At 42.0% G+C, this 25,821-nt stretch overlaps 1 protein-coding gene across 6 annotated transcripts in view; it reads left to right on the top strand.

Moving 5' to 3' along the window:
- Positions 1-25,821, top strand: part of MGAT5 (alpha-1,6-mannosylglycoprotein 6-beta-N-acetylglucosaminyltransferase) — a 370,484-nt gene that overhangs the window by 188,311 nt on the left and 156,352 nt on the right. For all 6 annotated transcript variants that reach the window (XR_004350852.1, XM_032638674.1, XM_032638675.1 and 3 more), the window contains one exon: positions 25,351-25,427. Coding sequence is in view for 5 of the 6 variants with exons in the window: in XM_032638674.1 (XP_032494565.1) it covers positions 25,351-25,427 (77 nt within the window). In the remaining variant the exon portion in view is untranslated. The remainder of the gene's footprint in view (positions 1-25,350; positions 25,428-25,821) is intronic.

The following is a 25,821-nucleotide window of genomic DNA, read 5'->3' as shown; positions in this document are numbered from 1 at the left end:
AAATACCAAGGAGGAAACAGATTCCAGATTAAGTCTAGGCAAATTGCTAAACAAACGAAATACTAGCAACAACAACTCCCAGCAGGGGTGAGGTAGGGGGGTGGACAGAATCCAAAGCTGCTACAACATATATCCAAAATATCGAGCTATGCAAAGAAACAGGAAGTGAGGCTATACTTAGGGAGGGAAAAGCAGTTAATAGAGACTCTCTGTTAGTGGGCATAGATCTTGAACTTATCAGAAAAAGACTTCTTAGCAGTTGTTATAAGAACTAAAGGAAACTACGTTTTAATAATTAAAGGAGAGGTTTCCCTGGTGGTACAGTAGTTAAGAATCCACCTGCCAATGCAGGAGACACGGGTTCAAGCCCTGGTCCGGGAAGATCCCACATGCCATGGAGCAACTAAGTCCATGCACCACAACTTACTGAGCCTGCACTCTAGAGCCCGCAAGCCACAACTGCTGAGCCCATGTGCCACAACTGCTGAAGCCTGCGCACCTAGAGCCCGTGCTTCACAAGAAGAGAAGCCACTGCAATGAGAAGCCCATGAACCGCAACAAAGAGTAGCCCCCCGCCACAACTAGAGAAAGCCTGCACGCAGCAACGAAGACCCAACACAGCCAAAAATAAATAAATACATTTTTAAAAAAATTAAAGGAAAGCATGATGACAATAACTCATAAATTAGAATCACAACAAAGAGAAAAACTATAAAAAACGAACCAAATGGAAGTTCTGGAGTTTTAACGTGAAATAACTGGAATGAAAAATTCACCAAAGGGACTCATGACAATATCTGAGATGTCAAAAGAAATAATTAGTGGACCTAAAGATAGGTAAATAGAAATGATCCAATCTGAAGAACAAAGTGTAAAAGAATGATGAAAAGTAGTCTCAGAGACCTGTCTGAAATCAAGCATACTAATATACGTTTAATAGGAGCCCCAACAGGATAGAGAGGAAAAGAGGTCAGAAACAACATTTGAAGAAATAATGGCTGGTAGTGAGGTGGATGGACCTAGAGTCTGTCATAAAAGTCATGAAGAACCTAGGGGCAGGATGGGAATAAAGACGCAGACCTACTAGAGAATGGACTTGAGGATATGGGGAGGGGGAAGGGTAAGCTGGGACAAAGTGAGAGAGTGGCATGGACATATATACACTACCAAATGTAAAACCGATAGCTAGTGGGAAGCAGCCTCATAGCACAGGGAGATCAGCTCGGTGCTTTGTGACCATCTAGAGGGGTGGAATAGGGAGGGTGGGAGGGAGGCAGACGCAAGAGGGAAGAGATATGGGGATATATGTATATGTATAGCTGATTCAGTTTGTTATAAAGCAGAAGCTAACACACCATTGTAAAGCAATTATACTCCAATAAAGATGTTTTTTTAAAAAAAGAAAGAATGGCTGAAAACTTCCAAAAATTGATAAAGAACATTAATCTAGTGACCAAGATGCTCAGTGAACCCAAAATAGTATAGACACAAAGAGATTCACACGTAGACAAATCATAGGCAAACTGTTGGAAAATAAAGAGAAATTTTTGAAAGCAGTAAGTGGAAAATAACTCACCCATCAGAAACAGTGGCACTATTGAAGACACTGTTGAACAGAGTGCTGAAAGAGAAAAACTAGCAATTAATTCTCTTTCCAGCAAAACTGTCCTTCAGAATGAAGACATCCCCAGACAAATAAAGACTCAGATTTGTTGCTAAGACCTGCCTTACAAGAAAAGCTAAAATTGTCCTTTATGCTAAAAGGAAATGACACCACATGGTAACTCGAATCTACACAAAGAAATGAAGAACACCAGAGAAAGTAAATGTTTGGGTAAATATGATAGATTTACCTATAGATAGATATACGTATGTTTTTTTCTTTTCTTCAAGATTTTATAAAATAATTATAATATTGTTTATAACATGTTAATGTGATTTATAAGTTGGAATCCTTATATTAGAAAAGAAGGAATGTTCCAATCAATAACTTGTGCCTCTATACCAAGAAATGAGAAAAAGAAGAGCAAAGTGAACCCAAAGCAAGCAGGAATCAAGAAATACTAAAGATGAGAGTAAAAGTCAGTGAAATAGAAATCAAAGCAATGGAGGAAATCAGTGAAACCAAAAGTTGGTTCTTTGGAAAGATCAAGAAAATTGACAAATCCTTAGCTAGACTGATGAAAAAGAAAAGAGTAATGTATTAGTAAATTACCAAAATCATAAATGAGAAAAGGAACATCACTAATGACCTCACAGAAATTAGAAAGGTTATAAGGAAATACTATGAATAAGTTTATGCCATCAAATTTGACAATTTTGATGAAACTGGACAAATTTCTAGAAAGATACAAATAATCCATACTGACTCAGAATCATCTGGCTAGCTCTGCAACAAATGAGGAAGTTGAGTTAGTAGTTAAAGCTCTTCCCACAAAGAGAAATACAGGCTCATATGGCTTCATTGGTGAATTCTATCAATATTCAAAGAGGAAATAATACCAATCTTCACAAACTATTCCATAAAATGTAGGAGGAAGGAATACCTCCCAACACATTCTATCAGTCCAGTGTTACCCAGACACTAAAGATTAGACAAAGATATCACAAATAAAGCAACTACAAATCATGAATTCCTATGAACACAGGCACAAAAATTCTTAAAATACTAGGAACCTAAATCTAGCAATATATTAAAAGGATTAAATATCGTGACTTATTGAAATGTAACCCAGGAATGCAAGGTTGGTTTAACAGAGATTATTAATATAATACACCATATTAATAGAACAAAGGTCAGAGATTACGTATCATCTTAATAAATGCAGGAAACCATTTGAGAAAATCTGACTGATTCATGAAAAAATTCTCAACAAACTAGGGAAAAACCTACAGGTAACATCTTAATAGAGAAGAACTGAATGCTTTTCCCCGAAGGTCAGGCAAAAGGCAAGATTGTCTACTCTTGTCACTTCTATTCAACAATATATTGTTAATTGTTGAAGCTCAGTGATGGGTAGTAAAGGTTTATTGTATCATTCTTTCTACTGTTGTGTATATTTCAAACTTTTACTAATAGAAACATAAAAAAATAACCTAGGTTATATAAAAAAAAACAGCTTTTAAGTCCTTAAGTCTGCTGTGTTTTCTGTTTATCCAAATTGTAAGGTAATGTAAGCAATTTTTTTCTTTTGGAGTATAAATGTGTATATCTTTGTATTAACACTGAATTCCTTGTATAAATAATATAATTGAAAATTTAGAGTTAGAACATTATTTCTATTTGTAGAAATTCATGTCAATTTTTTCTTTCCAGCCCTAAGAATGTGATCAGATAATTGGAGGAGTTATTTATAATGGGAACTGGGCATATAAATCAAATCCTGTAGTTACAGATCCTTGTTTATCAAAAATTAATGTCAACTAAATATAGTTTTCAAGTTTCCAGGTGCTGGAAGCTATTTTCAGTATGACATAAATCAGGACCACACATGATTTTGGGTAGTCCCTTAGAGTCTCTTTGATTGGATGTTATTGGAAGTATACCAAAGAACTGAATCTAGGCTGGAGATGGGGGAAGGGATGGCTTTTCTTGGTGGTAGTGGTGGTGATGGTGGTCGAGTGTATATGTGTGCCTGGGGGCGGTTTTTGTTGCTTGGCTGGGGCCGTGGGTTGGAATTGGGGCTCGTTGGGTGTAATGTGTAAAGCTGAGATGATTTCACAGCAACAAACATGAAGGCAGGTTAAGACTCTGACTTCCTTCTGAATGAAGAAGGCAACAGAAGAACGGAAGAGGACAGTGACATTTAGCAAAAGGTTCTTCCTCTTTCTTCTGAAAGAGTGATGTCTTTATTTGAGAATAATATTTTTGCCTAGGTCTTTCTGACAGCACTCTTCCATCTTGCCCAGAAACACATGAGCTTATCATTTTTTCTTCTCCCCTAAGGTTCATAGCTGACCTTTCCAAGTACCGACACTATCATCACCATCTTTAATTCATAAAACCTGTATCAATTGTGTGAGCCCTTGTTGTTCTCTTGTTCTGGAGAACAGTGAAAGAAGCTGATACGTAGTCACTGACATTGCAGAAGTTAGTCTTACTGACTTTGCAGTATTTTGGGATTGTGCACACACAAACACACCCCAATTAGAGGACAAAACGAACACAAGACAGAGTTGTAGACTGCACAATATGGAGAGAAAATTTTATAGACATTCACGAGCAGCCTAAGGTATCTCTTTGAGTGGAAGTACTGTTGCAAAGCTTTGCAGATAAGGGAGAGTTTGAGCTCGACCTGCAGGCTGGCTAAGATTTCGAAAGCTACTTGCATGAACTTCATACATTGAATAAATGGAAACAGGATTTACATTTAAGGTTTTGTAGCTCTTTGATTTTTAAAATCGAGTGTGTCTGCATCAGGATCTTCTTTATTTCAGCAAGATGAATGTCAAGCGTTGATAAGGGTAGGTACACCCTCTGTTCTGATTCCACAGTGGGAGGACCCAGACAAACAGGAATACCTAAAAGAACTCCTGGAAATTCTCTTCCTCTCTTATCTAGTATTTAGATAATATTTAGATAAATATCAAGTATTTTTCCCATCTCAATCTTTTATTACTCAAGAACTTCAGACTTGATATGTACCGTCTCCAGCCCAAAAAAAAAAAAAACAAAAAACTTTTCACTTCAAAGCTGTCTTTCTTTAATCCCAAAGGCCTCCTTGGGCAATGTCCCCTTCCTGTAGCAACCACTCACCCCTGGAACACATAACTTTGCTTCTTCCCAATGGGCTGCTCCCTGGCTTTCTCCTTACCTTGCGCTGAACTTGCCTGGAACTCTGTGAATACCTCCAAGCTCATATCCTGCGGTTTTGTCAGATAGTTATAGAAATCATTAGTGGTTACTAGTTGATCTGCAGTTCTGTGGCACAAGTTACTATTAAGTTAGTTTCTGTGTTCTAGTGAACAGAATGGAAGTTAAGTGAGATTCATTCCTTACAGTACTGGTTGTTCGCTATAACTTTTGCAAGAAGCAATGCTTCTCCAGTCCTTTGGTTTATTACCTCTGCATGATATTGAAGAATGAAAAATTCCTAATCACTCCTCCCGTTTCCCTCACTTAGACCATCTTCCCTTCTCAGTACTTACTTAGAAGCTTATTTTGACAGGCAGAACATCACATGTTACAAATAGGCTGAGCAATCAGGGTTGCATATTGCAAATTGAAGTCAAGTGATTTCTGTCAAAGGCTGCAGTCAGGAGGAGTGAAATCACAGCCTTTCTTCTGCTGAGTGTCTTTCGGCTGATTATTTCCTGGGACTGGTGACTCTTCACTCTTCACGTGTGCCAGATACATTTTAGAGCTAAGGATATTATTTAAACCCCAAGCACCCTAAATACACAATTAACTAGTCTACTGCAAATAAGGGACACCGAGATGCAGTCAGTGACCGAAAAAAACACCTTCCCAACAGATTGTTTTTAACTCCGAGATTGTAATTTCTAGAAGAAAGGTTAAACGTCAGTTCTCTCTGTGCTTTTGTAACCAACCCAAATGAGGGACCCCTTATTATGGCCAGCCATGGTGAAACATGTAATATTAGAGGCCATGGAAGGCACTGTTATTTTGAGATGCATATGAGCTCATTGGAGAGTACATCTTTTCCTCTGAAGGTGGTTGCAAAGGATTAATAAATGGAGATTAGCAAAGGAAAATAGTGTTCCTTCATCTGTGTTCCTATTCATAGAGGGAGCATGCATTTTTTAAAAGGAACTTAGCTTAATTTTTATGTGAGAACAAAATTACATATGATGCAAGACACAGATCTTAAGTGTACCATCTGAGTTTTAATAAATGTGTACATCCATAAAACCAGCGCTGCAGGCGAGATATCGAACATATTCCTCAGCCCAAATGTTCCCTCATGCCTCCTTCCATTTAATCTCCCTCCCCTGCAGGCGACCATTGTTCTGATTTCTATCATCATAGGTTAATTTTGCTTATTCTTGAGCATCATAAAAATGGAATTGTACAGTATAAACATATTTTGTGTCTGGCTTCTTTCTTCCAGGATAATATTTTTGGATTCGTCCATGGTGTTGCATTTATCAGTTTGTTCTTTTTTTAAATCACCAAATGATTTTCTATTTTATGAGTATAAACGTAATTGATAATATCTATTTTCCTGATAATGGACATATGAGTTATTTCCAGTTTTGGACTCTTAGAAATACTGCTGGAAACACACGAGCCCATCATTTTTTCTAAATAGTAAACCCTGTTGCCATAAGTTGTTCATATTCTCTTATGCTCTGAATATCTGTAGGATTTGTAGTGACAGTCCTCTTTTAAGTCATAATATTTGCTCATTTAAATTTTCTCTTTTTGATCACTCTTGCTAGGAATTCTAATTTTTTTTTTTTTTTTTTTTTTTGCGGTACGCGGACCTCTCACTGTTGTGGCCTCTCCCGTTGCGGAGCACAGGCTCAGCGGCCATGGCTCACAGGCTCAGCCGCTCAGCGGCATGTGGGATCCTCCCGGACCGGGGCACGAACCCGTGTCCCCTGCATCTCAACCACTGCGCCACCAGGGAAGCCCATGGAATTCTAAATTTTATTCATCTTTCCAAAGAACCAAATTTGGCTTGCTTTATCTCTCAGTCAGGATTAAATCAGAAGCAGAACCACTGGAGGTATTTGTGTGTGTGTGTGTGCGTGCGTGCGCGCACACACAAGCATGTGCTTACATGCGTGCATGTGTATTAAGGGATTTGTTGAAGGGTTTTGACCTTACACAGTTGTGGGAGCTGGTTTAACAGTTTCTGTAAGGTATTGACTTTGTGTTTGACACTGGAGCTTGAAATCCATAAGTCAGACAGCCAGGAGGGGAAGATGACTGTTAAGCAGAGGAGAATAATAACGTGCTGGAATCCACAAGTATGAGCTGGAGCCCATGTTGACAGAGTAACACCCATTGTCTTTTTTTTTTTTCTTGCCTCTGACCTTGGGATGTGGATGTTCTGCAGGAGGTTGGTCCCTTTGTCTTGAAATGAAAGAGACTTGGTGGAAGCAAATCATTACTATTCCACCTCCTAGATACCCCCCAGAATTCTCTTAAGTAGTAAGACTGACCGAAGGACTCTGTAAGAAAGGGATTACCAAACTATTTATGTAAAGCACCAGATAGTAAATATTTTAGCTTTGTGATGATCTCTGTTGCAGCTATTTAATTCTGAGGTTGTAGTGCAAAAGCAGCCATAGACAACACGTAAATGAATGGCATGGCTGTATTACAGTAAAGTTTATTTAAAGAAATAAGCATGGGCTTCCCTGGTGGCGCAGTGGTTGAGAGTCCGCCTGCCGATGCAGGGGACACGGGTTCGTGCCCCGGTCCGGGAAGATCCCACATGCCGCGGAGTGGCTGGCCCGTGAGCCATGGCTGCTGAGCCTGCGCGTCCGGAGCCTGTGCTCCGCAAACAGTGAGAGGCCCGCATAGCGCAAAAAAAAAAAAAAAAAAAAAGAAATAAGCAGTGGACCAGATTTGACCTCTAAGCTGTAGTTTGCTGTTCCCTGTTCTAGAGATTTCAATATACCTTCTTACCTTACCACAGTCTACTCAGGGGTTAACATTACAAACTTCATGTTTAATTCTGTTAATCCTGCATGTTTATCCTGTGTACTGTTGTTGTTAAATATCTTACATCTACGTATATTTTAAACCTCACTATAGCCTACTATGATTTTTGCATTAGACAGTCAATTGACAAAGAAATTAAGGGAAGGAAGAAGCAATAGTCTTTCGTATTTACCCACGTATTAACATTTCTGATGATTTTCATTCTTTTCTGTAGTTCCAAGTTTCCATCTGATGGCATTTCCCTTTCAGTGCAAATAACTACTTTTGTTTATTTCTTGCCATGCAGGTCTGCAGGTGGTAAAGTTTCTCATTATTCATTTATCTTGAAATGGCTTTTTGGGGACCAGCATTTTTCAAGGACAAAGATACAGATATCTGGTAGAGAATTCTAGGTCGACAGTAGTTTTCTTTCAGTACTTTAAAAATACTATTTCCTTGTTTTTTAGCCTCCATCCTTTTCTGATGAGAAGTCAGGCGACATTTCTATCTTTGGGCTCTCTTATATAATGTGTCTCATTTTTCTCTGGCTGCTTTCAACATTTCCTCTTCATCTTTGGCTTTTAGCATTTTGATGATGGTAAATGTAATTGTATTTATCTTACTTGTAATTCATTGAGATATTGGACCTGAAGTTAATGTTTTTCACCAGATTTGGAAAATGTTCAGCCATTATTTCTTCAAGTATTTTTTCCCCATTTTTTTCTCTTTTCTACCTCTAGGTATCCATTTGTACAGAGTTTAGCCTACCTGATGTTGTCCCACAGGTCACTGAGGCTCTGCTCTATTTTTCTCTCCAATCTTTATTGTCTCTGTTTTTCAGATTGAATAATTTTATTTTTTCAAGTTCATTGATCCTTTCTTTTGCCACCTTCAAACTGTCATTAGTTCCATTTGTTGACTTTTCAGTTTATTTCCAGAATTTCTACTTTTAAAAAAAAGTGTCCATTTCTTTGTCTTCAGTCATATTTATAATAGCTACTTTAAATTCTTTGTCAATTCCAATGTTTCATCATCTTGGGATATGTTTTTGCTGACTGCTTTTCTTGACTCTGGTCCACATTTTCCTGTTTTTCCACATGCCTAGTAATTGTCTGTTATATATTGGGCATTATAATATGTTGTTGAGTGTATGTATTCCGTTATTATCCTCTGAAGAGTTGATCTTTTTGTTCTAGCAAGCAGTTAATTTACTAACTTAACACCCTGAGCCTAAGAAGTTTTGATTTTGTGGTTTGTTGGGTGTGTCTGTTTCAGTTTTTGCCCTAGTCTTAGGAAGTCTTAAGTCCTGGGCCTGATGCAAGGCCTTTCTGTGATTTCAGTGGAAAGCTTGAAATGTTGGCCAGACCCCTCTGATTGGTCAAGATTGAAACTCTCATTACCTACCCCACAGTGAACAGCAGCTGAACCTCTGAACACCTTTAGAGCTTTCCTTGGAGTGTCCCCTACGAAGGCTTGGTTATGGAGTCATTCAAGGATTTTAAGGTAGTTTATATGCAGATCTGGGGGCTCCCCTTCTTTGGTTTCCTCTTTATGGGAGTACCCTACCTCAGTTTCTTGTCATCCTGATGGCCCAAATTTCATCCTAAGACTGTAGTCTTTTGCTTACCTTCTAGTGATCTCCCACCACCCAGAGAGTCCCCTGAAGGGCAAAGCCATTTAATGTGGGTCTTATCCACTGTAGTTCCTTTTTTTTCTTTGCCGTACGCGGGCCCCCGCACTGCTGCGGCCTCCCCCACCGCGGAGCACAGTCTCCGGACACACAGGCCCAGCGGCCACGGCCCGCGGGACCCTCCCGGACCAGGGCATGAACCCGCGTCCCCCGCATCGGCAGGCGGACCCCCAACCACTGCGCCACCAGGGAAGCCCAGTTCCTTTCTTTTAAGGTTCAAACTCCTTCTCATTTTGCCCCTTTTCCTTACTCTTCATTATAAGTATCAATACCTGTGGGAAGATTATTCCAATATGAGCTTCTCTGCCATTGCCAATATATATCAATAATTTCTCAGCTTTGCTTTATAAAGAATTCCAAGTTAAATTGATCACACAGTTCTTACACAAGGAAGAACTCTAAAGGAAAGCTCTAAAGGTGTTCAGAGGTTCAGCTGCTGTTCACTGTGGGGTAGTGCAGTTCAGGAGTCTGCCCTGGCCAAGAAACCATCTTGAGTTATTTCTTATCACTGCTCTGACCTTCTCCTGCCTTTTGGTATATATGCCGGCTCTCTCTTGCTTTCAGCACAATAACCACCATTTCTAGGTTGGCAAAGAGAGTGTTTTTTTTGTTTTGTTTTTTTGCTGTACGTGGGCTTCTCAGTGTTGTGGCCTCTCCCGTTGCGGCGCACAGGCTCTGGACGCGCAGGCGCAGCGGCCATGGCTCACGGGCCCAGCTGCTCCGCGGCATGTGGGATCCTCCCGGACCGGGGCACGAACCCGTGTCCCCTGCATCGGCAGGCGGACTCTCAACCACTGCGCCACCAGGGAAGCCTGAGAGTGTTTTTTGTTTGTTTGTTTTTGTTTTTTTTGTGGTACGCGGGCCGCTCACTGCCGTGGCTTCTCCCGTCGCGGAGCACAGGCTCTGGAGGCGCAGGCCCAGCGGCCATGGCTCATGGGCCCAGCCGCTCCGCGGCACGCGGGATCCCCCCAGACCGGGGCACGAACCCGCGTCCCCCGCATCGGCAGGCGGACTCTCAACCACTGCGCCACCAGGGAAGCCCCGAGAGTGTATTTTTAATGAGGGCTCTCCCTCTCCTGGACACCATGGCTAGAGAGTGAGTGGGTGAGTGCAGTTTGCCCTGGATACTGGCACAGTGGCATGGGTCTTCAGGTGAAGACCTCCAGGTGGTAATCCCACCGCCAGAGGACCAGCGCTGTCGAAGAACTGATTCAAAAACCAGCTTCCCATCTGAGAGCAGATTACTTCCTGTAACAGATTCCTAGGCAGTTGAAAACCTTTGTTTTTCATACTGGAAAGAACTTGTGTTCACATATTTACTAACATTTTCTATTGAGTAGATGAATAGCATTCCAGGGTAAGACATACATTTAAGTATATGCACATTACTCTCTCAGCCTCGCAAGCTGAGTATCATTGTCCAAATTTACATGTTCTTAAGCAGACATGTTTCCTTTCCACAGGAAGAAGAACCTGCTAAGGGCTGGGAGAGATAAAAGGAATTAAGTTATAAGGCAACCTGGTTTTTGAGAGACATCGCTAGCCAAGGACGTATCTAGCAGGCATAGCATGTATGTGTTACGCCAGTGGGCTTGCAGATTTCATGAAACTCCAGATAAATCAAATGGAACTAAAAATTAAGTAGCTCTCAGCCTTTCTTCAGACTTGTACCCAAGCGTTTGATGTACTTGGGGGTGTTCTCAATATTGTAGGCCTTAAGCTTCTTTTTTTGTTGTTGTGTTTTATTCTCACTCTGCTTCTTTTTGTAGTACCAAAAACTTATTATCAGGGTGTCATCTTAATTCTAAATTAACTTACAGTTTATTTTTCCATGCTGAAAAGGGAGGAGGGAGACTATAACCAAGCAACCAAAACAAAATGAAAAACTCAGTTCATATGAGTGAGTGAAAACAAAAATTTATCTTTATCTCCCATTAAAAGAATAATCAAAGTACTTCCTCAGTGCCCATAGATGTCTTGATGTCTAATCAGAATCCCTGTCCTTCACCAACAGCGACAAAAAAGTTTGTGACAGGTGATTCAAAAAGGGGCATCGTCCGCATGCCACAATGAAGACCCAGTGTGGCCAACATTAAATAAATGTATGTATGTATGTATGTTGTTGGGAATTCGCTGGCGGTCCAGTGATTAGGACTTGGCTTTTTCACTGCTGTGGCCCAGGTTTAATCCCTGGTCAGGGAACTAAGATCCTGCAAGCCGTGCAGCCCAAAAAAAAAAAAAAAAAAAATGCGGAGGGCATTGTATGATGGGGAGAGAAAACACCTATTTTTGGCAGTTTGTACAATCAAAATAGCCTAGGGATATAGCCAGTCTTCTACAGTTACTAACTCTTCATTGCTTGCTTTTCTTCTTTAGTTTCAACAAAGAAATACCAACAGATGTTCATAAACTGGGTATATATTTCTTTTTCTTTTAATTAATTAATTTTATTTATTTCTGGCTGAGTTGGGTATTTGTTGCTGCGCGCGGGCTTTCTCTAGTTGCAGCGATCAGGGGCTACTCTTTGTTGCAGTGCACGTGCTTCTCATTGCGGTGGCTTCTCTTGTTGCAGAGCACGGGCTCTAGGCACGCGGGCTCTAGGCACGCAGGCTTCAGTAGTTGTGGCACGCAGGCTCAGTAGTTGTGGCTCGCAGGCTCTAGAGCTCAGGCTCAGTAGTTGTGGCGCACGGGCTTAGTTGCTCCGTGGCACGTGGGATCTTCCCGGACCAGGGATCGAACCCGTGTCCCCTGCATTGGAGGTGGATTCTTAACCACTGCGCCACAAGGGAAGTCCCTCTTTCTTTTTCTTAACAAAATCCAAATCCCAAACGCTTTGACAGTCTGATAAGAATAGTCAGAAATGTGTGAGCTGTGCTTAACCATGTTTTAGAAGAAAAATTGAACCATTTGTTGTTGGAGGGGAGTAGGGAGATGTGTGTGCTCCACGTTCTAGGGGATGTGGCTGTTACAGTATGATAGCTGCAGTAAACTGCATGCGAACAGAGGGAAGTTATGAAAGGCCCTCCCTTGTTTATTGGACAAGGAGAATAGGTGTGAAAATCGCTTTAGGCTCCCAACTTGAGAATATCATGTCGTTTTGCAAGTATAATCTTGAATTTTTAATGTCCGCCATCTACTTCCCAGTATCTTTTCTTAAATCTAAATTGACAGCTGAGGATGCATTAAAATCTGTCAGTACTATATCTTATTTGTTTTATTTGAATGTCTGTATCAATTTTTATTTACTTTTTATTGGCGTATAGTTGATTTATAACTATATATATTCTTCTTCAGATTCTCTTCCCTTATAGGTTATTACAAAATATTGAGTTGAGTTCCCAGTGCTATACAGTAGGTCTTGTTGATTATCTGTTTTTTATACAGTAGTGTGTATAAAACTCATAATTGTTCCCCCACCTTCCCCTTCGGTAGCCGTAAGTTTGTTTTCTATGTCTGTGAGTCTCTTTCTGTTTTGGAAATAAGTTCTTTTGTATCTTTTATATCTTTCTTTCTTTTTTTAGATTCTACATATAAACGATATCATACGATATTTATCTTTGTCTGGCTTACTTCACTTAGTATGATAATCTCTGGGTCCATCCTTGTTGCTGCAAATGGCATATATCTTATTTTTTAAAATATTAAAAACTTTTTAAAACTTTTTTTCTGGAAATACGATACCATTATAACTTTTTATTTTGTTTTTGATGCATAAAACTAGCATTCTCCCAATTTAGGGACTGTTATGTCCATTTATTATAACTGGATACATAAGATAGTAGCCACATCTTATGTTTTATGTCCCTTACATTGTTACTTAAAATGCTGAAGAACATTTTGTTGTAGAAGAAATGGTAACAGGAATTAAGTATGAACTTATATGAATAGAATAGGGGTATATCAGTAGAATATATATATATATATATCAATAGAATTGGGGAGAATATATTTCCCATACAGATGAATACATGTAGATTTATGCATGAAAAGAACTCTGATTACCTAAATCATATTGTTCATGCAGTTTTATCTTCCATTCCCAGAGCTATTAGAATATACAGCAGATGCCTTTGTGCTATTCATTTAAAAAGACTTGAACTTTTTTCCTTCCGTAAATTCAAAGCATTTTAGTCACCGGCTGTATCTCACACCTTAGTCACTGGCTGTATCTCACACTCCATACAGTGCTGTGGCATAAAATGAATCAGAGATGGGTAACACACACACAGAGATAGACGGACAGCAGGACAAGTATATTGAACAAATAGGCGAATTGAGTGAACGAGAGCTAGTGTGTAATATTTCAGTATGACATAGGCATCTCTCTTTCTTACAGCTTTATCTCCCTCAGCATTTCTTATTTGACTTTGAAGGCTGAGGGTGACATGAGGCAGTAAATGAGTGCCAGGTGTGGTACCTGGCACAGAAAGGATAATTCAGATGTTGGAAAATTTTACTGACTCCATCTATTGCATGAAGAAACAGGCTCTGGAAGGTCCAGTAACCTGCCCAGGTTGTCCCCTGGTAAGCAGCAGAGAGAGAATCCCAGTTGAGATCTCTTAGACACCCTGCCCTTTCTAGCACATAATCTTTTTTGGGGGGGGGGGGGGGGCGGTTGGGAAGAAGTAAAAATATGTTTACTTTCCAATTACATGATCTTGTATATAAGAAATACACCCCCCGACACACAATTAGAACTAATAAATGAATTCAGAAACATTTCAGGAAACATGATCAATGTAAAAAATGAGTTATATTTCTATACACTAGTAATTAACAATCCAAAAATAAATTAATAACTTACAATAACATCAAAAAGAATAAAATACTTAGCAATAAATCCAGGAAACCTTTTCTCCTGTTTCCACTGCTGGAGTGGAATGTGGTCAGTTACTCAAATACCAGGGCACAGAGGGCTGCTTTCTCTTGGAGCATTTTACAGTGTCAATTCCAGGAGCAGGTCGCTTCATAATGAGCAGGCAGGTAGCATGGTGGCCGAGGAGGGAAGATGGCATTTTATGAGAGGATTCATCTACTATTTGAAGCACGGACAAGACAGACATTTTTCCTTTGTTTTATTGAGATAGGATCAACATACAGTGCTATGTCCGTTTAAGGTGTACAGCATAATGGCTTGACTTACATATATTGTGAAATGATTGCCACAGTAAGTTTAGTTAACATCCATCCATCATTTCAAATAGATATTAAAAAAAGGGCAGGGGTGAAAAAAATGGTTTTTTTCTTGTCATGAGAAGTTTTAGGATCTCCCTTAGCAACTTTGAGATAAACCATACAGCAGTGTTAACTACAGTCAGAAGACAGATTTTTATAGTTTTACAACTTTAGAGGCTTATGCTGTGCCAGTTTGGAAGTAAATTTGAAAAGAATATACCTATTACCTGCCAAGTAGGCATCAGTGAGAGCTTAATTAAATGTAAATGGATGAAAGAGGGTATTAGAGGCTGCTGTAAATCAAAGAAGGGGTTAAACATTCATAGTTATCTTTAGAGACCCCGTGTTGGAAAAATAACATGGGCTACCTTACTGGTGAAAGACAGCTTTCTGCTCCTTGACAATTTACAACTTTAGGTGTAAACTCTATTCAGCTGTAAAGACTTGATGCATCAGTATCTTTGGAAGTCCACAGGTCAAATTTTCATCCTCATAATGTAGCTGTCACTCTCCTTTTCCTTGGATTTCACGTTTTTCAGCACGGTGCTTCTCTCCTCAAAGACTCTGTTTCTTCCCCAGCGTCATAGCACCCAGCTGCCCGAGTGTACGCAGTGACCTTCGTATTCCCGCACTAGGTGATGGTGTTCTCTGCCTGGAATTTGCAGCTCTCCAGGGTGTGGTGTCAGCTAACCTTTCCAAGCTGTTTCCTCCTTCCCTGCTCTGAGTCTGCTGCTTTCGCCACATTGATCCTCTCCCCTCTCCCACACCCGCTCAGACGTTGATGTTTGATTGGTTGCTCTTACCCACTGGAGGTAGATTTCCTTTCCCAGTAGGACGCTCGGGGTTTTAAAACATAGGATAAAAGATCTGTTTTCCATCTCTGGCCTCAAAAAGGATTCTGTACCTACTATTAGCAATCATTAACCCCCTTTCAACCTCCCTTTCCCCCAGCCCAAAGCAGCCACTAACCTACTTTCTGTCTCTATGGATTTGCCTGTTCTGGACATTTTATATAATATGTGGTCTTTTGTGACTGACTCCTTTCACTTAGCTTAATTTCTTCAAGGTTTATCCATGTTGTGGGATGAATCAGTACTTCATTCCCAGTATGGCTGAGGAATACCCCGTTGTGTGGATGTACCACATTTTGTTTGTCCATTCATCCACTGATGAACATTTGGATTGTTTCCAGTGTTCACCTTTTGGCTCTCATGAATAATGCTGCCATGAACTTTTGTGTGGGTCTAGGTTTTCATTTGTCTTGGGTATCTACCTAGGAGTGGAATTGCTGGGTCAAAGGGCAACTCTATGTTTAATTTGTTAAGGCACTGCTAGACTGTTTTCCAAAATAGCTGCATTATTTTCTCTTCCTGCCAGCAGTGCTTGAGGGTTCTGATTTCTCTACATTCTTGCCAACACGTGTTATGACCTGAATTTTTGATTATAGCCGTTTCAGTGGATGAAGTGATATATCATGGTGGTTTTCATTTGCGTTTCCCTGATTGCTAATGATGATGAACTTTTTTTTTTCATGTCACTGTCAGGTGTTTAACCCCGGCTGTTTTCTGCCCACTACACATATGTGTTCCTAGGTGTGTGATGACCAACCTTTTCTGCCTGAATATTCTAAGGAATGTGACATGCTTGTATCAGTAGCAGTACCTGGGGGCCTATCAGAATGGAGGGTGTGTGTGTGTGTGTGTGTGTGTGTGTGTGTGTGTGTGTGTGTGTGTCTGTGCGCGCACAACATTCTTACGGACCCTGCCCCTCCTACTGAGAATCCCTTTTAATTAATTTATTTTGTTTTATTGAATTATATGTAGTTGATTTACAGTGTTGTGTTTCAGGTGTACAGCACAGTGATTCAGTTTTATATATATCTATATATGTATGTATATATATTCTTTTCCCTTATAGATTATTACAAAAGATTGAGTATAGTTCCCTGTGCCATACAATAGTTCCTTATTGGTTATCTATTTTATGTATAGTCGTGTGTATATGGTAATCCCAATCTCCTAATTTATCCCTCCCCCGCTTTCCTCTTTGGTAACCGTAAGTTTGTTTTCTAAGTCTGTGAGTCTATTTCTGTTCTGTAAATAAATGCATTTGTATCCTTTTTTTTTTAGATTCCATATATAAGCGATATCATATCAATATGATATTTATCTTGCTCTATCTGGCTTAACTTCACTTAGTGTGATAATTTCTAGGTCCATTCATGTTGGTGCAAATGGCATTATTTCATTCTTTTTTATGGCTGAGGAATAGTCCATCGTATACATATACCACATCACCTTTATTCTTTCATCTGTCAATGGACATTTAGGTTGCTTCCATGTCTTGGCTGTTGTAAATAGTGCTGCAGTGAACATTGGGGTGCATGTATCTTTTTGAATTAGAGTTTTCTTTGGATAAAGGCCCAGGAGTGGGATTGTAGGACCATATGGTAGCTCTATTTTTAGTTTTCTGAGGAACCTCCATACTGTTCTCCATAGTGGCTGTATCAATTTACATTCCCACAAACAGTGCAGGAGGGTTCCTTTCTCTCCACACCCTCTCCAGAATTTATTATTTGTAGACATTTTAATGATGGCCATTCTGACCGGCGTGAGGTGATACCTCATTGTACTGAGAATCTTAATCCTAGATATTCTTTTTAATTCTGTTTTACCCATGAAAGGTAAAACGGTATTAATGTTAGCATCAAAGCTTAATGAGGTGGAAATTCTGCAAAAATCAATGAACAAACAAATGACCCCGGGTATAACAGAAGAAAGCATAAATAATCTAGGGTTATTTGGCTGTTACTGTGGTTTGAAATTTTTGACGTTGATTATACTTGGCGCTGTGTTTTCATAGTCCTCACAACTTCATTTTTTTTACACATCAACGTCATCCTTGAAAAGCTGTGCATGTTTCAACAACCGTTCATTGAATAGGATTTTCCTGTTGACTTCCATTATGCCTATAGTGTTTGCTTATGGGCAATACTGTAGCTCCAGGTTTTTAGCAAGTTCCTGAGGCCCTTGGAGTGCTTCTTCAGAGACAAGTAAAAACTGATCATTTTATTCTTCAGGGTTGACTCTTTGGATTTCTGGTATAGAGTGTGAATATGGTGATGATGGTGGTCGTGTGCCTTTTAATACCAAGAGCCAGAGTAGTGGAAACAGTCTTGACCCAGAAGACAGAAGCCTGGGTTGAACGTGCAGAATGTGTTGTGCATGAGAGGTAACTAGTGAATTTTATTAAACCACTGAATGCAGAAGGCAGTTCATCTCTCTAGGCCTTATTATGAATCAGGAGAAGTCAACAGCTTACTAATATGGCTTCAGGAGTCCTCTGCAGCTCTGAAATTCTTTGGTACAGTGATTTCATTTCTAGCTTCTTACATTGAAAAACAAAACAAAACCAACAAAATGCAAACAACTCCTTTCAAGGTGCCCGGTGTCCATCCCTGGGAGTCCGTGAGTGTGTCGTGCCCATTACCCGTCATGACTCCCCAGCTCCTTCAGTGGGCAGAGAGCTTCCTGTTCCTGTGGGCCCTGGGTCTGGAATATGTGTACGTGATTCAGTTATGGAAATTAAATCACTTTTTCATAATGCAAATGTAAAAAGTGGCCCTAAATGAATATTTGCCAACTGAGAATGACTGGTGAGGTCATTCATAATGGGAGATTGTATTTCACCATGGCTGATTTCTGGCCGATTTATTGCTGGTAACTCCTGACGTGAGGCCAGCTGATGGATGCGCTGGCAAGAGCATGGTCTCCAGGCTGAGCACAGAGGTGAAGTCAGCTCCCGGCTGGTGCAGTGCTCACGTGGGCACCCTGCAGGGGCCATCTGATAACTGGGGCGGTGTGTTCCTATCGGGTGTTCGGAGAGAAACACTACCTTATCCTACACAAAAAACAGAATTGCTGGAGACCCTTTATCTTTTGAGAGGAAATATGCTTGGGGTACCTCACTCATGAAGATGGTTATCTTAGCTGCTGGCAAAGGAACTGGACCAGGAGATTGAACTCGGTTTCCTAAAACTTCCAGGGGTAGACAGATGGTCACGTTTTTCGAGATTTCTGAGAGATTTTTAAATTTCCTTTTTCATCTTCCATTAAAATAGCAATGGTGAAGAAATCAGGCACCCTTAACCCATCTGATGCCTGTTCAGTTCTAGATAAAAAATTAATGGCACTGTGTTTTACAAGTTCTTAAAAAGAAGTGCCATTTCAAACACGTCGTCTTTGCTATAATTAATATTCAGATACATCGTCTTGGCTATAATTAATTTTCAAACACGTCATCTTTGCAATAATTAATATTCAGACACGTCGTTTTTGCTGTAATTAATATTCAGACACGTCATCTTTGCTGTAATTAATATTCAGACACGTCGTCTTTGCTATGATTACTATTCAGACACGTCGTCTTTGCTGTAATTAATATTCAGAAAAGTGAACCTTGCCAAAGGAGGCTCTCTTGGGAGGGTCAACTTTCATTCTAAAATAACTATCTTCTTTCTGTGTAGGGCTCACAAAACACCTCTCCCCCTCTCCACCGCCTCCCCCTTGCCTCCCACTTGCCTCCCACTAACCACCACACACATCCACTCCCCTCCTCTCCCCTCATGTCCTCACTTTATCATCACCACCCGGGAGCATGTAGCCGAGTTTCTTACAGGTGATGCCACCCACAAGTATTTATAGAATCGGATTAAGGGTGACACCTGGCTGCCAGCCTTGTTTGTTGTGAGCCTCTTTTTATAACCATATTTCTGGAGCTCTTTTGTTCAACAGAGTCAGGAAAGGTTATCATTAACTTGAAATAAGTTTGTAGTAGGTGAGTGTTTTATGGTGCTGCATAGTTGACAGTTGATGACTTTAAAAACAGACAGCATCTCCATGTATATGTATTGAACTTGGCAGCTAAAACTAAAGGTATCCTTGTATGGTACCCAGTGGATCTTGTGTTTGATTTGTAAATGCATCAGGACAGTTAACATACGAGTCATTAAGATCATCTCTCACAAAACTGCAAGCCTCTCTTTCTAAATACGAATAAGGTATGAATATCAGTCATTCACATGGGGGATAGGCCACTTCCTCCCTCCCTGCATTGGCAATGAGTCTTCCTTTTTTTTACATCTTTACTGGAGTATAATTGCCTTACAATGGTGTGTTTGTTTCTGCTTTATAACAAAGTGAATCAGTTATACATATATCCCCATATCCCCTCCCTCTTGCGTCTCCCTCCCACCCTCCCTATCCCACCCCTCTAGGTGGTCACAAAGCACCGAGCTGATCTCCCTGTGCTATGCGGCTGCTTCACACTAGCTATCTATTTTACATTTGGTAGTGTATATATGTCCATGCCTCTCTCTCGCTTTGTCACAGCTTACCCTTCCCCCTCCCCGTGTCCTCAAGTCCATTCTCTAGTAGGTCTGTGTCTTTATTCCCGTCTTACCCCTAGGTTCTTCATGACATTTTTTTTCTTAGATTCCATATATATGTGTTAGCACGCGGTATTTGTCTTGCGGCAGTGAGTCTTCTTTCACTGCTCCTCCTTGTGACATTTTTCCTTGTGTGGAGCCCAGATTCCTTTGGCTTGTTTAGTGTGTGGTCCGGAACTCTTGCGTTTCTTTTTCAGAGATTCCCAGTGAGGACCGCCCACCCCCTTTCTTCCGTGGCTCTTTCTTCTCCCTGTGCTTCTCTGAAACTGGGGCTCTTAATCCCTTTGTTACATTTGTTCATCTGTCTAAAAAAATACAATGGAGTTGCCAGGGTGCCAGGCAGTAGGTTGGGTGCTGGGCCACAGCCCTGAGGGTGGGTGGCCCGCCTTCCAGGAGGCTATACCCGAGGAGGGGGCTCTGCTGTATGTGGTCCCTCCCCCTAGTCCTGGGGAGCTCCTCCAGGGTATGGACCATGTCTTTCAAGGAAGGATGCAGCTTTTTTTTTTTTTTTTTTTGCGGTACGCGGGCCCCTCACTGTTGTGACCTCTCCCACTGCGGAGCACAGGCTCCGGATGCACTGGCTCAGAGGCCATGGCTTAAAGGCCCAGCCGCTCCACGGCATGTGGGATCTTCCCGGACCGGGGCACGAACCCGTGTCCCCTGTATCGGCAGGCAGACTCTCAACCACTGCCCCACCAGGGAAGCCCAAGGATGTAGCTTTCACATGGAAGCACATGGCCAGCAGCAGGCTTTTGAGAGATGTTCCAGGTGGCTGTGGGCTGAGTTTGGCGGTAGCCGCTGAGGATTTTGAAGCGTCTCCTTTCCAAACTGTAAGATGAGGTAATTGTCTTCCTTGTTCAGGAGGATGTGGTGAGTATAAAATGCGCTAACGTGTGTGCCAGCACTTTAGAAAGACTGGTACTGTATCAAGGGAGGTCATGTTGTCCACCTCTGTTTCCTCTATCACCCTTTTCAATTCTCACAGTCCCTCTGAGACTGTCTTTACCATTTACTTCTGCCCTGTACTCTCCCACTTTCCTTCCTTCCTTGGGCAGAGGAAGCCATGAGTTAAAAACAGCTGTGTGTCTGGTTCCATATCTCTTTGTCTCTGTCACTTCCAGATATGTATTTGAAATGCTGTTGTGTCTGTCTCAATCTGTGTATGCATGTTAGGACCGTCGGGGAGAATATGGCTCCACGCTTGATGGGAACACGCTGCTCTGGGTGTGTTCATGGCATCTTTGGTCACTTCTCCTGCTGTACATGTGCTCTTCCTGAGTTGTAAGCATTTTTGATAATAAGAAAAATGTTCTCTTAGATTAAACCTAATATTTGACCTCCTACTACCCTGATAAAACAACAGAGTTTTTGCACCTAGGGTACCCTGCCTTTTTTCTAATAACCTGGTTGACGGTACCATAGAATCAGTTCAGAGGTGAAGTTTTCAGTGCAAGATGCCACTTGGGCTGGTGTATGAGGGTAAGAGATGAAACTGAATTCTAAACAGTAGAAGAGCTGAGCTTCTTTGCTTACATTAACATCTTCCTTTTCCTTTGCCCTTTCACAGTTAAAAAAAAAAGATGACCTGTGTGAGAGGGTGGGGTGAACAGCAGGGAGAGCCTTCTAGTAATGTATCTTGGCGGAATCCTGACACCTTTTGTGGGGAGGGGCCTCATTAAGTTAAGTGTCCCCTGAAAAGCCGTCACGTTAACCTCTTTTGGCCTGAATTTTTGTGGTTTTTTTAACCAACCTTAGGTTGGAGGCTCTTGCAAAGGTAAATGTCTTCTGTGGACACAAAGGAATGAAAACATGATTCATTGAGTTTTTGTCATTGTGATGGAAACAAGGCAGGGAGCTGTCCTGTGGGATGTGCTGAAACTCCTCAGGGCCTGGGAGGTAATGGAGGGTCTCGTTCAGATTACTTACTGGGGGTTGGATTCTGTGAGCAGCTCGGCCCCATGGCACTTCCCGTGTCTCCCTTTCACAGATCCCTTCCACCCCAGAGCCTCAAGTCATCCAACTACACTTTTGGAAGCCACTGTCTATTCAAACCCATCACTGTGTAACAAAATAATGAGAAAATTCCTCATTAGATCATGGAAATGCAGAGGAGCCCCTGTTGGATTAGCTGACACACTGCTGCTTGGAAGAGGAGCAAAAAATGCTGGTCTAGCTGGGGTCTCAGCTCAGTCTCATTCTCCCTGAGCCCAAGGGTCAGGCCGGGGATGGTGGGGAGGCAGGCAGAACATGCGTGTGTTTATTCAGCCCAGCAGCACTCGCTGAGTGCCTGGTGATGGAGCAGAAAGACGTAACCTTCCCACCTCCTAGGAGGGGAGGTGAACAGATGTGAACAAGAGAACAGGATTGCTCGCTGTGGTGGGAGGGCCAGAAGCCGCAGGGCAGCACTCAGCCCTGACTCGGTCCTGACTCAGCCTGGGGATGGAGAAGAAGGATCAGGGCTCTCTGCAGGTGGGGATGCTCGAGCTAGGTCTTAAAGGAGGAGGGGCTTTAAATGGGAGGAGGGAACCGGGAAGGGTGACAGGAAGGGCACGCCGGACCGGGGAGTGCCTGCAGATGTCCTTTAAAAAGTCAGTTCAGGGCTTCCCTGGTGGCGCAGTGGTTGAGAGTCTGCCTGCCGACGCAGGGGACACGGGTTCGTGCCGCGGTCCGGGAGGATCCCACATGCCGCGGAGCGGCTGGGCCCGTGAGCCATGGCCGCTGAGCCTGCGCGTCCGGAGCCTGTGCTCCGCAACGGGAGAGGTCACAACAGTGAGAGGCCCGCGTACCGCAGGTCTTTGCAGAAGCAAAGGATCCTCATTTGGGGAGTCTCTTAGCATGGCCAACATCGGGGTCTGTGCCTGTTTTTGTAAATAAAGTTTTATTGGAACACAGCCACACCCATCCACCGCCTGTCGTCTGTGGCTGCTTTCCTGCTACATCCCAGACAGAGACCATGTGGCCTGCCCAGACTAAAATATTTATTGTCCAGCCCTTTACGGAAAAAGTTTGCTGACTCTTAGCATAACATTTTTTTATTTCTTGAAACTCTTAAATGAAGAGGACCCACACTGCCAGCAACTAGGCTTTGCCTGCAGCCTTCACGGACCTGCTGCTTTATTTTAACACTCGGCGATTTCTCTTCGTCCCGCACTGCCATACCTCCAACTCACCTCATTTCAGTAACTTCTGGCTCTGAACATCTGGAACTAGAGTAATACCTGTTGTGTGTAAAGAAAGGGGAGTAATTTACCCCTGAGTATCTCAGATGTCTGATTATCCCAACCCTCGGCTGTTTTGGACTCTGCTTAATTTCTCGGAACCTCTGCTGCGTCTTACTTGCTTAAGTAGTAAACAAAATTGGAATTTAAAATAGTGATAGGAGCAGTAGTCATTGGAAAGCACTTCTTTTCTTTGTTGAGGGAGCCCGTCTGTTAGTGGATTCTGGAGCTGGCTGTCCCCGTACACATGAGAGACAAGGGGAGCTTTAGGGAGAGCCACCATTCAAGCCTGGATTTATTTTAAAAACGAAGAGAATGCATTTCCAGAAGCATGTGCATTTGAAATATTGCTTTCCTGGGTATAGTGAGTGAAAGTTGCGTGGAATTATACAGCAAATGCCAACTTTTAAGCACCTGCCATGGTCTGTGGTATCATGTGATGGGAGTGCCAGACCAGGCTTTTTACAAATATTTAAGTTATTAAATATTAACTTAAATATTTAATAAGACCTGGATGAAATAGAGGTGCAGTTACTCCGATTTTACAGATGGGGAAACAAAGCCTCCAACAAACTGTCTTCCATGTTAACAACTAACAGACACTGCCTCCGACCTATGATAAGGAGGATATTGATTTTACACTGTAGTTATCCTTAGGTTGATATGTAGTTTGGGATCTCATTTCCGATTAGTACTTGGTGTAGGAAACTGTCAGCAGTGAATAATTGGGACATCCAAGCATGTGCAGAAAATATAGTTGGTCCAAAAACAGAAGCATGTAGGTTTAGGGTTGTCGCCCTTTCCAGCTGTAATGATTGTTCCTAAACAAAAAACTGATCCTAACTATCTTCTCCTTAAAACTTTTCAGTGCTCCGCCACCCAGACCCTTAGTACAAAGACCAGAGTCTTTATTTTGGTGCTTGAGGCCTTTCTGGTTGGGCGCTGCCTCTCAGTACCTCGTACTAATTCACTCCAGTCAGACCAGGTCCTGCATTTGGATGTTTTCCTGAACACCATCTCTACCTTGTCCCTCTACCTGGCTCGCTCCTTCATCTTCACATCTCAGCTGACATGTCACTGGATCCAGGGAAGACGGCGTGTCCTTCCCTTGCCCCGCCCTAACATAAGGCCTTTTACAGTGCTGTTCAGTTGTTTACTGGTTTGTCTGTTGTCCATCACTAAAGCTTCTGGGAGGCATTCTTTTCAGTTTTGACTCTGTAGTTACAAGGAATAGGAATCTACTCTAGCTTGCTAATACAAAGGGAGTTTATTGGGAGGAAACAGTGGAAGAATAAGGAGATCTTGGTGGAAATTTAAGAACCGGGTCTAAGAAGGTACACCTTGCAGATGCATCTTGTGGCTTTCTGAGCACATGGTTCTCTTCGCCTTTCTCTCTCCTGTGGGCTGCCTCAGCTCAAGCGCATGTCTGTTTTGTTTTATTGAAGTATAGTTGATTTACAGTGTTGTGTTAGTTTCAGGTGTACAGCAAAGTAGTTTCGGTTATTTATATATATATATATATATATATATATATATATATATATGTACACACACACACACATACACATATATATCTATTTTCTTCAGATGCTTTTCCCTTATAGGTTATTACAAAATATTGAGTAGAGTTCCCTGTGCTATACAGCAGGTCCTTATCGTTTATCTATTTTATATATAGTAGTGTGTATCTGTTAATCCCAGACTCCTAATTGATCCCCCCCGCTTCTCCTTCAGTAGCCATAGGTTTGTTTTCTACGTCTGTGTGTCTGTTTCTGTTTTGGAAATAAGTTCATTTGTACCACTTTTTTAGATTCCGTAAGTGATAAGCACACGTGTTCAGGAAGCTGCTCATGGCCTCAGTTTGTCCTCATAGCCTAGCCTGGCCTCGCCGGCCCCGTGACCCTCCTAATCTCATGACTTCATTTCCTGCCCCCCACTCGTATGGTTTCTCAGTTTCCCAGTTGCAGATTTTCAGGCAAGCACTCTGGTTGGCCCGGCTCAACCTTTGCGGCTGGGCCATGCATGTCACAGGTCTCTGGCCATGCTGGAGGTGGGCTCTGGTTGGGTCAGGTCCTCCCTGCAGACCAGTCAGAACTGTCGTCAGCTGGAGGGGCTCCCAGGGTAGACTTCTCTTTTCCTTTTCTCTCTCTGACCCTCACTTGCAATAAACTTGATAGTATCCTTTGTTGTTTTTCCTCCTTTTCAGATATCATTAATGGAGCTCAAGAAAAATGCGTATTGCCTCCTATGGATGGCTACCCCCACTGCGAGGGGAAAATTAAGGTAAGGCAGAAGGGATCTCCATTCGTCCCCATCCTCCTTAATCTGCACGAACAGACCCTTGCTTCCCCCACCCTCCCTTCTTCTCCCCAGCAATACACATGGGCAAGCGAGCCCTTTAAGGGAGTCATTTAAGGGGCGCCTCAGTCCTGCCAGTTAAGGGCTGTGGCCATGACAACCCTTCCCTGCTTATGCCAGCTGTGTGGGGTTAGTCAACAATGACTAAGTGGTCAGACTGAAACGGCTGGGCCATTGCAGGCACCTGCGGTGGCTTTGAAGCTATCACTACCACCCCCTTCCCATCCTCCAGCAGGTGATCCTTCAAGGGCCAAAGACAAGGGGCTGCCATTATTTAGTATCCGCCTTCCCTCTGCCCCAGGCCTCTGCTGTGAGGTCT

This window comes from Phocoena sinus, chromosome 7 (genome assembly GCF_008692025.1).
Source record: "Phocoena sinus isolate mPhoSin1 chromosome 7, mPhoSin1.pri, whole genome shotgun sequence".
Classification (NCBI taxonomy): Eukaryota; Metazoa; Chordata; class Mammalia; order Artiodactyla; family Phocoenidae; genus Phocoena; species Phocoena sinus.
The sequence above is the reverse complement of the archived record's forward strand: the minus strand, read 5'-3'. Positions and strand labels throughout refer to the sequence as shown.